The 12,100-nt window shown below is 41.6% G+C and overlaps 1 protein-coding gene across 3 annotated transcripts in view; it reads right to left on the bottom strand.

The window, feature by feature from the left end:
- The window catches only part of abca7 (ATP-binding cassette, sub-family A (ABC1), member 7), a 98,880-nt gene that overhangs the window by 53,672 nt on the left and 33,108 nt on the right, over nucleotides 1–12,100 (bottom strand). For all 3 annotated transcript variants that reach the window (XM_062028468.1, XM_062028470.1, XM_062028469.1), the window contains exons 20-23: nucleotides 9,745–9,876; nucleotides 4,487–4,626; nucleotides 4,259–4,396; nucleotides 3,827–4,032 (exon numbers count right to left, since the gene is read on the bottom strand). In XM_062028468.1, coding sequence (XP_061884452.1) covers nucleotides 3,827–4,032; nucleotides 4,259–4,396; nucleotides 4,487–4,626; nucleotides 9,745–9,876 — 616 coding nt within the window. The remainder of the gene's footprint in view (nucleotides 1–3,826; nucleotides 4,033–4,258; nucleotides 4,397–4,486; nucleotides 4,627–9,744; nucleotides 9,877–12,100) is intronic.

Genomic DNA, 12,100 nt, shown 5'->3' with positions numbered 1-12,100 from the left:
TGGCTTTTAACCCAGTATGAGAATTTTTGAGCTCTTGAAGTCTTTTTGATTACTTGAACTGCCTTATACAGTGCATCCGGAAAGTATTCACAGCACTTCACTTTTTCCACATTTTGTTATGTTACAGCCTTATTCCAAATCAGAATAAATCAATGTTTGTCCTCAAAATTCCACACACAATACCTCATAATGACAATGTAAAAGCTTTTTGTAAATGTATTAAAAATAAAAAACTTAGAAATCACATGTACATTAAAGGCCTACTGAAATTACATTTTTGTATTTAAACGGGGATAGCAGATCCATTCTATGTGTCATACTTGATCATTTCACGATATTGCCATATTTTTGCTGAAAGGATTTAGTAGAGAACATCGACGATAAAGTTCGCAACTTTTGGTCGCTGATAAAAAAAGCCTTGCCTATACCGGAAGTAGCGTGATGTCACAGGTTGAAGGGCTCCTCACATTTCCCCATTGTTTACAATGCAGCGAGAGCGATTCGGACTGAGAAAGCGACGATTACCCCATTAATTTGAGCGAGGATGAAAGATTTGTGGATGAGGAACCTGAGAGTGAAGGACTAGAGTGCAGTGCAGGACGTATCTTTTTTCGCTCTGACCGTAACTTAGGTACAAGGGGTCATTGGATTCCACACTTTCTCCTTTTTCTATTGTGGATCACGGATTTGTATTTTAAACCACTTTGGATACTATATCCTCTTGAAAATGAGAGTCGAGAACGCGAAATGGACATTCACAGTGACTTTTATCTCCATGACAATACATCGGCGAAGCTCTTTAGCTACGGAGCTAACGTGATAGCATCGGGCTTAAATGCAGATAGAAACAAAAGAAATAAACCCCTGACTGGAAGGATAGACAGAAAATCAACAATACTATTAAACCATGGACATGTAACTACACAGTTAATGCTTTCCAGCCTGGCGAAACTTAACAATGCTGTTGCTAACGACGCCATTGAAGCTAACTTAGCTACGGGACTTCGACAGAGCTATGCTAAAAACATTAACTATCTACCTACGCCAGCTAGCTCTTATCTGCTCATCAACACCCGTGCTCACCTGCGTTCCAGCGATCGAGGGAGCGACGAAGGACTTCACCCGATCATAGATGCGGTCAGCGGCCCGGAGACGGAGGAAGTCAAGGTGAGGTCGGCGGCTAGCGCGTCTGCTATCCATCTCAAAGTCCTCCTGGTTGTGTTGCTGCAGCCAGCCGCTAATACACCGATCCCACCTACAGCTTTCTTCTTTGCAGTCTTCATTGTTCATTAAACAAATTGCAAAAGATTTACCAAGACAGATGTCCAGAATACTGTGGAATTATGGGGTGAAAACAGAGCTTTTTGTATTGGATCCAATGGGTCCGAATACTTCCGTTTCAACCATTCACGTCACGCGCATACGTCATCATACATAGACGTTTTCAACCGGAAGTTTCGCGGGAAATTTAAAATTGCACTTTATAAGTTAACCCGGCCGTATTGGCATGTGTTGCAATGTTAAGATTTCATCATTGATATATAAACTATCAGACTGGGTGGTCGGTAGTAGTGGGTTTCAGTAGGCCTTTAAGTATCCACAGCCTTTGCAGTGGAGCTCAAAAGTGAGTTCAGATGCATCCTGTTTCAACTGATCGCACTTAAGATGTTGTACAGCCTAATTGGAGTCCACCTGTTGTAAATTTGTTGATTGGACATGATTTGGAAAGTGACACACATGTGATATACAGTATGAGGGCCCACATCTGACATTTGTGCATGGCAGAGCACAAACCAAGCATGAAGTCAAAAGAATTGTCTATTGAACTCCAAAACAAGATGCAGGGTTAGGTAGGGTACAAAAAAATATGACGGTCCCAATGAGAACAGTTGCCTCCATCATCCATTAAAAGGAAGAAATTTGGAACCACCGACACTCTCCCGAGAGCTGGCCGGTCGTCTAAACTGAGCGATCGGGGGAGAGGGGCCCTACTAGTCAGGGAGGTGACCAAAAACCTGATGGTCATTCTGTCAGAGCTACACCATTCCTCTGTAGAAGAGAACCTTCCGTAAGGACAACCATCTCTGCAGCAATCCACCAATCAGGCCTGTATGGTTGAGTTGCCAGAAGGAAGCCATTCCTTGGTAAATAGCCTGGAGTTTGCCAAAATGCATCTGAAAGACTCTCAGACCATGAGAAATACAATTCTCTGATCTGATGAGACAAAGATTGAACTCTTTAGCATGAATGCCAGGCATCATGTTTGGAGAAAACCAGGCACCGCTCATCACCATGCCAATACCATCCCTACAATGAAGCATGGTGGTGGCAGCATCATACTGTGGGGATGTTTTCAGCAGCAGGAACTGGGAGACTAGTCAGGATAGAGGGAAATATGAATGCAGCAATGTATAGAGACATCCTGGCTGAAAACATGCTTCAGAGCGTTCTTGAACTTCGACTAGGGCGACAGTTAATCTTTCAGCAGGACAAACGCCCTAACACACAGCCAATATATCAAATATATCAACTCTGTAAATGTCCTTGAGCGGCCCAGCCAGAGCCCAGACTTGAATCACTTTGAACATATCTGGAAATATCTCAAAATGGCTTCAAACCCATGCTTCCCATTCCACCTGATGGAGCTAGAATCTCTAAAAACAAATAAAAAAAATGTTCACATTGTCATTATGATGTCTACAATTTTGAGGAAAAATAAAAGATTTTATTGCATTTTGGAATAATGCTGTGACTGTAACATAACAAAATGTGCAAACACCTTCCGGATGCACTGTATTTGACTCATTGTTTTTAATGATAATTTTTTAATATGATCTTTTTTTTAAAATATATTTTACGTTTGTTTTAAATCAGTGTTTATGAAATTCTTTTTTTACCAAGTAGCACCTCAAAAAAAAAATGTCTCTCTAAGTATCAATCAATCAATCAATCAATGTTTATTTATATAGCCAAGTCGTCGTCGGCGGTCACTCGAAACGAGTATGACTGTCCTCCGTAGGGTCGTCTATTTGTGGATCCGTAGATGGCTGTGTAGGCCAATCCGTGATCCACATATTCCGGGATGTTAGGGTGGATTCCCTATATGGAGGACGCCTGTGCGTGGAATCTTTTAATGTGGGGAGACTGGTGCACGGTCAGCCACCACACAGTCCTTGGCATTGAGCGGGCCAGGGTCCAGTGGCATGGAGACCAAGACGACTGGGGACCCGTCTTTGCTGCAGCCTTCATCCGCCTTCCCAGCCGTTGTGGTGCATTCCGCTGCCGCCATCTTCCGCCTGGTCCACCGTTGAGGCGGTTTAAAAAAAAAAAAATAAATAAAAAAAAAAAAAAAAAAAAAAAATAGCCAAGTACCACCATAATGACCAACATTAAAATACTATAGCTTAGTAGGCTTAAGTAGTCATTGAAAACAAGGTAGAGGTTTTATTTACCAAGTATATGAAATATTTTTGGCCACTGAAACAAAATGCACAGTTTGAACAGTAACACTGTTTGATTATTTTCAAATAAAACACTAGTCACTTAATTGATTATTTTGAGTACCACTAGATGGAGCACGCACACCGCCAGTGGTACCCATACCACAGTTTGAGAATAACTGTTTTAAATTATATGTTTTAGTCTGTCTTATGCCTTTGCTTTTTTTTATAGTTTTACTTGCTTGTGGTCTACAGCCCTTTGTTTTATAACTGTGGTTGTTTTTAAAAGGCTTTATAAATAAAGTTGGCGTGGTATGGTATATTTAAATGACAGAAAAAAAAGTATTCCAACTTTACAAAAGCCCCGATACAACATCTCCACTTACCCCCCCACCTCGACGCCCCTGGGTGGGTGTGCTGGGGTTCACTTGTTCCTTCTTGACCACGGTCAGATAGTAGCCAGATCCCAGTTTAGATTTTAGAAAGAGGGGCGAGCCACAGCAGCATAGCTTTCCATGGGAGATGATAGCTATTCGATCACCAAGTAGCTCTGCCTCATCCATGTAGTGAGTGGACAGGATGATGGTTCGGTCTGAAGGAGGAAAAAAGAAAAAACAACATTGCAGTTCCGTTATGTTTGTTGTTGGCTAAACACTGTAAGAACCTAATCTGCAAGAAAACACATGACCAATAATGTAATTAAGGTACCGGTATTTAAATGTAAAGAATAGTATGTTCTGCGGTACGTTTTAAAAATAATACAACACTGTCATTTTCTGCTCACCAGAACTGGAAGCTCTGGTGAGCTTCCAGTTCACCTTTGCGATATTTGAGCAGCAGGTCCCAGATCCCTCTGCGGGCGTACGGGTCAACCCCTGCTGTAGGTTCATCCAAAACAACCACTTTGGAGCCTCCAACAAATGCAATTGCCACAGACAGCTTCCTCTGCATGCCACCTAGTAGGAAGAGGGGAATGTTTCACTATGTAGCAGAAAGTAATTTTTTTCTGATGGCTACCATCCTGAATATCTATATTGTCTACTCACCAGAGAGGTTTTTGGTCTGTTCATGTCTTTTGTGCAGCAGACCAACATCATCGAGTAGAGGGTCCATCTCTGCTTTCACCTCTTCTTCGGACAAACCTTTTAGACGTCCATAAAACCACACATGCTCCTCCACTGTTAAACTGCAGAGAGAAAGTGTGATATTTAAATCAATATTTACTGCAATAACATATACAAACACTATTAAGCAGATACACTGTACACCAGGACTATTCAATAGCTGGCTTGCAATCACGTGACTTCGAGGCAATTCCGGGTTGCAGGCGATGATCTAGATGTCCATTAAGCTACTGTTTATTTACCTACATCAGTGCGGATTTGGCCGTATTTTGAAAGGTTTAGAGGTAAATATATAAGGGATCATGAAAAAAATATTTAAAATGGGATGAAGTGGATTTTTACACTCTCAAGAAATAGTTTTTTTAAAAGATTTAAACCATTTATCATCACCAAGACATTAGTGCTCGCAACAACCTCCCTTCATTGGACACTCACAGTAATTACAGAAGAAAATATCGGAGGAACATCATGTATTTACATCTGAGGGGTCCACAAATTAAGCATTACTCGGTGAAAGACAAAGTTGGACTTATATTTGTGCATTGCTAAGTAACGTATTGGATTACATAACGAGTGCCGTGCTGCTGTGATCGTGACGCTAATGGGAAAAAGGTTACGTTTGTTTGCAATAGATTTCTTGCTACAAATATTAGTCTAATCTACAATTCATGCCTGCAGTTGTTTTTATGGTGTGAAGTTCATATTTTGTCTCAGGCACTCAGCATCAAGGGTTGGAATTGGGGGTTAAATCACCAAAAATGATTCCCGGGCTGCTCCCCTCACCTCCCAGGGGGTGATCAAGGGTGATGGGTCAAATGCAGAGAATAATTTCGCCACACCTAGTGTGTGTGTGACAATCATTAGTACTTTTAATTATTTAGCTATAGATGTCCCTATTGTTCAGCAATGTTTGCTTGCAATATCCAGATGCAGTATATGCTGTTGAGCCTACGAGAGATTCATCTAGTTTATTAATATTAGGGATATTTTCTTGAGGCTAATAAATAACACCAAATAAGCTATAATGTGGTCATCCGTGTCAAATAAAGAACTTGGCTTTCCTGCAGAACAACAACAGCAAAGCTTTTAGTTTTTGTTATGAAAATCGAAAATACGGTGGATTGAACCAACAATCACAATATTTATTACTAGGACTTAAGTTAGTTTATTTGCACAACCAGGTCTTCATAGTTATATTTAGGAATAGTAACCACAAAAGAAAAAGAGCAACTAATGCGGTCTGTTGTCCTTTTCTTAGATTTAGTTATGCTCCCAAACACTACTAATATAGTAGAGAATAAACTCGATTGCATCACAGAAAGATTCTCAAACAAATCAAATGTTCAAACAAACATTTTACAAAGTGATCGCTGCAGACACAAGCATGGTCTGATTGTATTCCACAAGATGATGAAAGTGATCATTTTAAGACCCATTTCCTTAGACGCACTTTCATTTTTTACAAGACTTTATTACCTTTATGAATCAATTATTTCGGGAATCTATGAAAGCTCTTTCCCATCTCTCTATTTGAACAACAGGAACAGCCAAGAACATAAGAGCAATACAGCATTTTCTGCTCAAACTCTACACTCACTCTCACTTCTTTTAAAGCTACGCTCAAGCTGCTTGACCATCATGTAAAATTAAGCCGCGATGAAGAAACTCGAATGTGACGTCATATGCAACCCAGTCAAATCCGGCCCGGGATTGACACTTTACCGGTCCCCGAGTTCAGCTCAAAACTTGAGAAAAACATGTTTGGAGCAAATTCCAAAAAACGCTACAATACTCCTATTGTATTGAGGAACTTGGGCCACTGTAAACACATTGGCTGATCCTTGCATTGACATTTTTACCTTGTTAGCAAACAAGGAGTCCAAACATGTGATTTACATAACTGAGGCGTTTCTCAGGGCACCCCTTTAAGTCCCCCCCTTTTTAGCAGTACATTTTTCTTTTGTAATATGATTTATGTAACTAATGTGTTGCAGTATAGCTTCTTTTCTTCAGATGTAGTCATTAGTCATTTGTTCAACTGCTTCAGCTACACTAGTGGTGCTCCTGAATGTTCCATTTTAGGTATTTTTTTTAAATCATTTGAGCTATTCAATTGGTGGCTCCCAAGTTCAGTTTAAAAAAACTAATTTTGATTCTTAAAAACACTAGAGTGCTGTCATAGATATGATCTTTAACTAGATTTTATGCGGAAGATCCTTAAAAACAGATTGCTCCTGTAAATCTCACAAAATAAATAGACCAAAATCAAATATCTACTGTAGAGGACTCTGGTTCTCCGGAATATATGAAGGGAGAAGTCAGCCCCCCGGTCCTTGGCTTTCTGGTAATGAGGCCCTCAAAACAATTTAGATGAATATCCCAGGTATACAGTACATGATCAGATACAACATCTGTGATGTACAGTATTTGTGTAGAACTGTACTGCATCATTGTGACTGTTATTTAACCATAAAAATGCTTTAATTATACAGTTGATTTTTGTGCAACCCACAGTAATAAATCTTACCACTTGAGACATTGTCTTCCAAAAGACAATTTTTTGTTCCTACTGTACCCACATACTGACTCTTACTCAGTTTTGTAGCTGTACCAAAGGCAGTCATAGCGCTGTGTAAAATACTTACTGTCACATTTGCGCACAGTTTGCGGTAGTCGTGATCCCTGAATACTGAGGACAGCAAACTGTGCAAGTAAAAATATATTTATTGTCCAAAGCAGGCAAGTGCAACTAGAGAGTGCACACGGCATGATGAAACTTCGACAGGAAAATAAAACAGCTTGTCAGCATGATCACAGCACATTAAACAATGCCATTGCACATTAACAATGAACCAAGTAACCAACAGCTGAACCTAAATAGTCTAAATTGCAAATTCGAGAAAAGGTGAGAGGAGCCATTGCTTAGAGGCAGGAGTAAATTTACTGCATAACATACCAAAACGAAAGTAGAACTACAAACCCCAAAACCAGTTAAGTTGGCAAGTTGTGTAATTCGTAAATTAAAACTGAATACAACGATTGGCAAATCCTTTTAAAATTATTCAATTGAATTCACTACAAAGACAAGATATTTAATGTTCGAACTGAGAAACTTAATTTAAAAAAAAAAAAAAAAATCATTAACTTACAATTTAATGGCAGCAACAGATTGCAAAAAAGTTGGCACAGGGGCATTTTGTCAAAGTTTGTAGGTGGATACGAACCCCAAGGTGCAGAGATGATGGCAGGCATTGAATGGGAAAACATGATTTAATTAAAATACTCTGGCAAAAAACAAACAAAAGGGAACAAACAAAAGGTGCGCACAAGGCGGAGAACAAACTAAGCTATAAACTAAAATAGCACAAAGCTAACTATGGACAATAAACAAAAACACTTGCTGTGACACGAAGGAACTATGACTAAAGCGGAGTGGACAAAAGTAGACGGAGCTACAACGACAAATAGGTAGAAGGTAAGTGACAAGTGACAAGTATTGTAATGACAATGATCCAGCAGTGACTGGAGGGCAGGACAGGTTTAAATAGGCAGCTGGCTGACTGGCACCAGGTGTGGCCACGTGCCAATCAGCCACAGCTGAGGGGACAAAGCACTTAGGGAGACAATCAGGAAATGAAGACAAAATAAAAGCACTGACAGGAACTAAAGACAGGAAACTAAGACAAACGCAGAGGAAAACCAAAACTTGATCAAACTGTCAGGGACAACCCTGACACATTTTTACCACTGCCTTATATCACCTTTTCTTTTAACACTCAATAAACGTTTGGGAACTGAGTAGACCAATTTTTTAAGCTTTTCAGGTGGAATTCTTTCCCATTCTTGCCTGATGTACAGCTTAAGTTGTTCAACAGTCCGGGGGTCTCCGTTGTGGTATTTTAGGCTTCATAATGCGCCACACATTTTCAATGGGAGACAGGTCTGTACTACAGGCAGGCCAGTCTAGTACCCGCACTCTTTTACTATGAAGCCACGTTGATGTAACACGTGGCTTGGCATTGTCTTGCTGAAATAAGCAGGGGCGTCCATGGTAACGTTGCTTGGATGGCAACATATGTTGCTACAAAACCTGTATGTACCTTACAGCATTAATGGTGCCTTCACAGATGTGTAAGTTACTCATGCCTTAGGCACTAACACACCCCCATACCATCACAAATGCTGGCTTTTGAACTTTGCGCCTATAACAATCCGGATGGTTATTTTCCTCTTTGGTCCGGAGGACAAAACATCCACAGTTTCCAAAAACAATTTGAAATGTGGACTCGTCAGACCACAGAACACTTTTCCACTTTGCATCAGTCCATCATAGATGAGCTCGGGCCCAGCGAAGCCGGCAACATTTCTGGGTGTTGTTGATAAATGGTTTTTGCTTCGCATAGTAGAGTTTTAACTTGCACTTACAGTTGTAGCGACAAACTGTAGTTACTGACAGTGGTTTTCTGAAGTGTTCTTGAGCCCATGTGGTGATATCCTTTACACACTGATGTTGCTTTTTGATGCATTACTACCTGAGGGATCGAAGGTCCGTAATATCATCGCTTACGTGCAGTGATTTCTCCAGATTAGCTGAACCTTTTGATGATATTACAGACTGTAGATGGTGAAATCCCTAAATTCCTTGCAATAGCTCGTTGAGAAATGTGGTTCTTAAACTGCTCCGACAATTTGCTCACGCATTTGTTGACAAAGTGGTGACCCTCGCCCCATTCTTGTTTTTGTATGACTGAGCATTTCATGGAAGCTGCTTTTATACCCAATCATGACACCCACCTGTTCCCAATTAGCCTGTTCACCTGTGAGATGTTCCAAATAAGTGTTTGATGAGCATACCAAAACTTTCTCAGGCTTTTTTGCCACTTGTGCCAGCTTTTTTGAAACATGTTGCTGGCATCAAATTCCAAATGAGCTAATATTTGCAAAAAATAAGATTTCCAGTTCGAACATTAAGTGTCTTGTCTTTGCAGTCTATTTAATTGAATATAGGTTGAAAAGGATTAGCAAATCATTGTATTTTATTTTTATTTACAATTTACACAACGTGACAACTTCACTGGTTTTGGGGTTTGTAGAAAAAAGACAGCTGGACCGGAACTAAGCAAGAAACATAGGAAAACACAGACACAAGACGAAACTGTCAAGCAGGGCGTGACACTTACGTGTCAAACAGGATATTGTGTTGCGGACACACGCCTAGGGTCCTTCGGATGATGTCCATGTCGTAGCGGATGTCCATCCCGTTTATGTACACTGTCCCCGAGGTAGGTGGGAACAAACCGGTCAGGACAGATCTGAAATATAGCACACAAACAAAACTACTAAAGGCAACTATAGAACATGATGTATTTAAGTAGATTTTTAGTGTGGCTGCTGGATGTAAATCAGAATCAGAATCAGAATAAGCTTTATTGTCATTATGCAGGGTAACGAGATTGAGGCCATTCCATACAGTGCGATAAAACAAGTGTACACTCTATACAAAGGGTGAAATGAATATGTACATGAATATCTACATGAAACAGGGTGGTTGGTGGAATGGGTTATTGCACCGAAGAGAAGGCAGTTATGAGGGTCAATGGGGAAGTCTGTTCAGGGTGGTTATGGCCCTGGGGAAGAAGCTGTTTTTTAGCCTGTTCGTCTTGGTTTTAATGCACCTGTAGCGCTTCCCAGAGGGCAGCAGGTGGAACAGGTCAGAGCCAGGGTGGGTGCTGTCCTTGATGATGGCACTGGCTCTGTTGAGGTAGCGGGAGGTGTAGATGTCCATCAGAGAGGGGAGAGGGCGGCCGATGATCTTTTGAGCCGTCTTGACCACTCTTTGCAGCCTCTCCCTGTCTGCTGCAGTGCAGCTGCCGTACCATACTGTAATACAGTAGGTCAGCAGGCTCTCGATGGACGAGCGGTAGAAGGTCAGCAGCAGGTCAGGCTTCAGGTTGTACTTCCTGAGGAGTCTCAGGAAGTGTAGCCGCTGCTGAGCCTTCTTGATGATTGCTGTGGTGTTGACTGTCCAGGAAAAGTCGTTAGAGATGTGGACTCCAAGGTACCTGAAGGTGTGGACCCCCTCCACACGCTCGCCGTTGATGTAGATGGGGGCAGGGTCGGTGCTGCTCCTCCTGAAGTCGACGATGATCTCTCTGGTATTGCTGGTGTTGAGAGCGAGGTTGTTCTCCGAAGACCAGGCCGTCAGCTTCAGGACCTCCTCCCTGTAGGCAGCCTCGTCACCCCTGGAGATGAGCCCAACCACTGTGGTATCGTCAGCAAACTTGACGATAAGGTTGTCACTGTGGGCTGGACTGCAGTCATGGGTGTAGAGGCAGTAGAGGAGGGGGCTCAGCACACAGCCCTGTGGGGAGCCGATGCTCAGCGTCCGGGTGGATGAGAGGTGGGGGCCAAGTCTCACATTCTGGGGTCGGTCCGTTAGGAAGTCCCTTAGGAAGTCCCTTATCCAGGCGTTTGTGAGAGGGGGGAGGCCAAGAGTGTCCAGTTTATTGCAGAGTCTGTCCGGGATTATTGTATTGAAGGCAGAACTATAATCCACAGAGAGCATCCGGACGTAGCTCTGCTGCTGCTCCAGGTGGTTCAGAGCAGAGTGGAGAGCAACAGCGATGGCGTCCTCTGTGGATCTTTTTCGCCCGGTATGCGAACTGGTGGGGGTCAAAGTCTGGAGGGATATGGTCCTTGATGTGCTGGAGAACCAGTCTCTCGAAGCACTTCATGATTACCGACCGGAGTGAGGGCCACTGGTCGGTAATAATACAGGAAATAATACATTTATTCAAATGTAATGTAAGGGATGGGGGGTGTGAGAGGCAGGGGGGACCTTCAGTAGTGGTACCTAGGGATATGAATGTCTTAGTTTACAGGTTTTTGGGATATGAACTGTCTCTTGGCTAATTGTTATGCTTTAGGCTGAAAGCAAAAATTCGGCTTACAAGCCTTCCACCTGATGGTTAGCCAAGCAAATGTCACAGTGAACCCCATATGATCCAACCAAAACATCTGGTGTCTTATTTGCTAACATTATTAGCTTATAGCTAGATATTGACATATCTTTGTGTTTTCAACCCTTGTAAAAACATGTTGATATTCAAGAAATATATAATCAAAAACATGACCTAGCATGCAGCCGACATGGTGAAGCAGTTCCAGTGCATCACTGCTAGTCTGCACCATATTGAAGCAGAATGAGATGACACGAGTCAAGGATGTTAAAAAAATATCTAAAGGGCGGACATTTATCCATTAAAATATGGAAAAGCCGCTGACGGTGTTTGACGGAGAAGCAACTGGAAGGAGACACCTTAAAAGTCCTCTCTCCAAGGTAAATGCTGTACATCACATGTGTCAAACACAAGACCCAGAGGCCAAATCTGGCCCGTCACATAATTTTACATAGCCCACAATAACCAGGAAATAATGTATGTCGATAAAGATAAATATAATTCCATTTTGACATAAAAATATAAATTTGTAGGGAAATGTAGTTCTTATTTGACATTTTTTGATGCAACAACCTAT

This window comes from Entelurus aequoreus, linkage group LG19 (assembly GCF_033978785.1).
Source record: "Entelurus aequoreus isolate RoL-2023_Sb linkage group LG19, RoL_Eaeq_v1.1, whole genome shotgun sequence".
In the NCBI taxonomy this organism is placed as follows: Eukaryota; Metazoa; Chordata; class Actinopteri; order Syngnathiformes; family Syngnathidae; genus Entelurus; species Entelurus aequoreus.
This window is presented reverse-complemented; position numbering and strand designations above follow the sequence as displayed.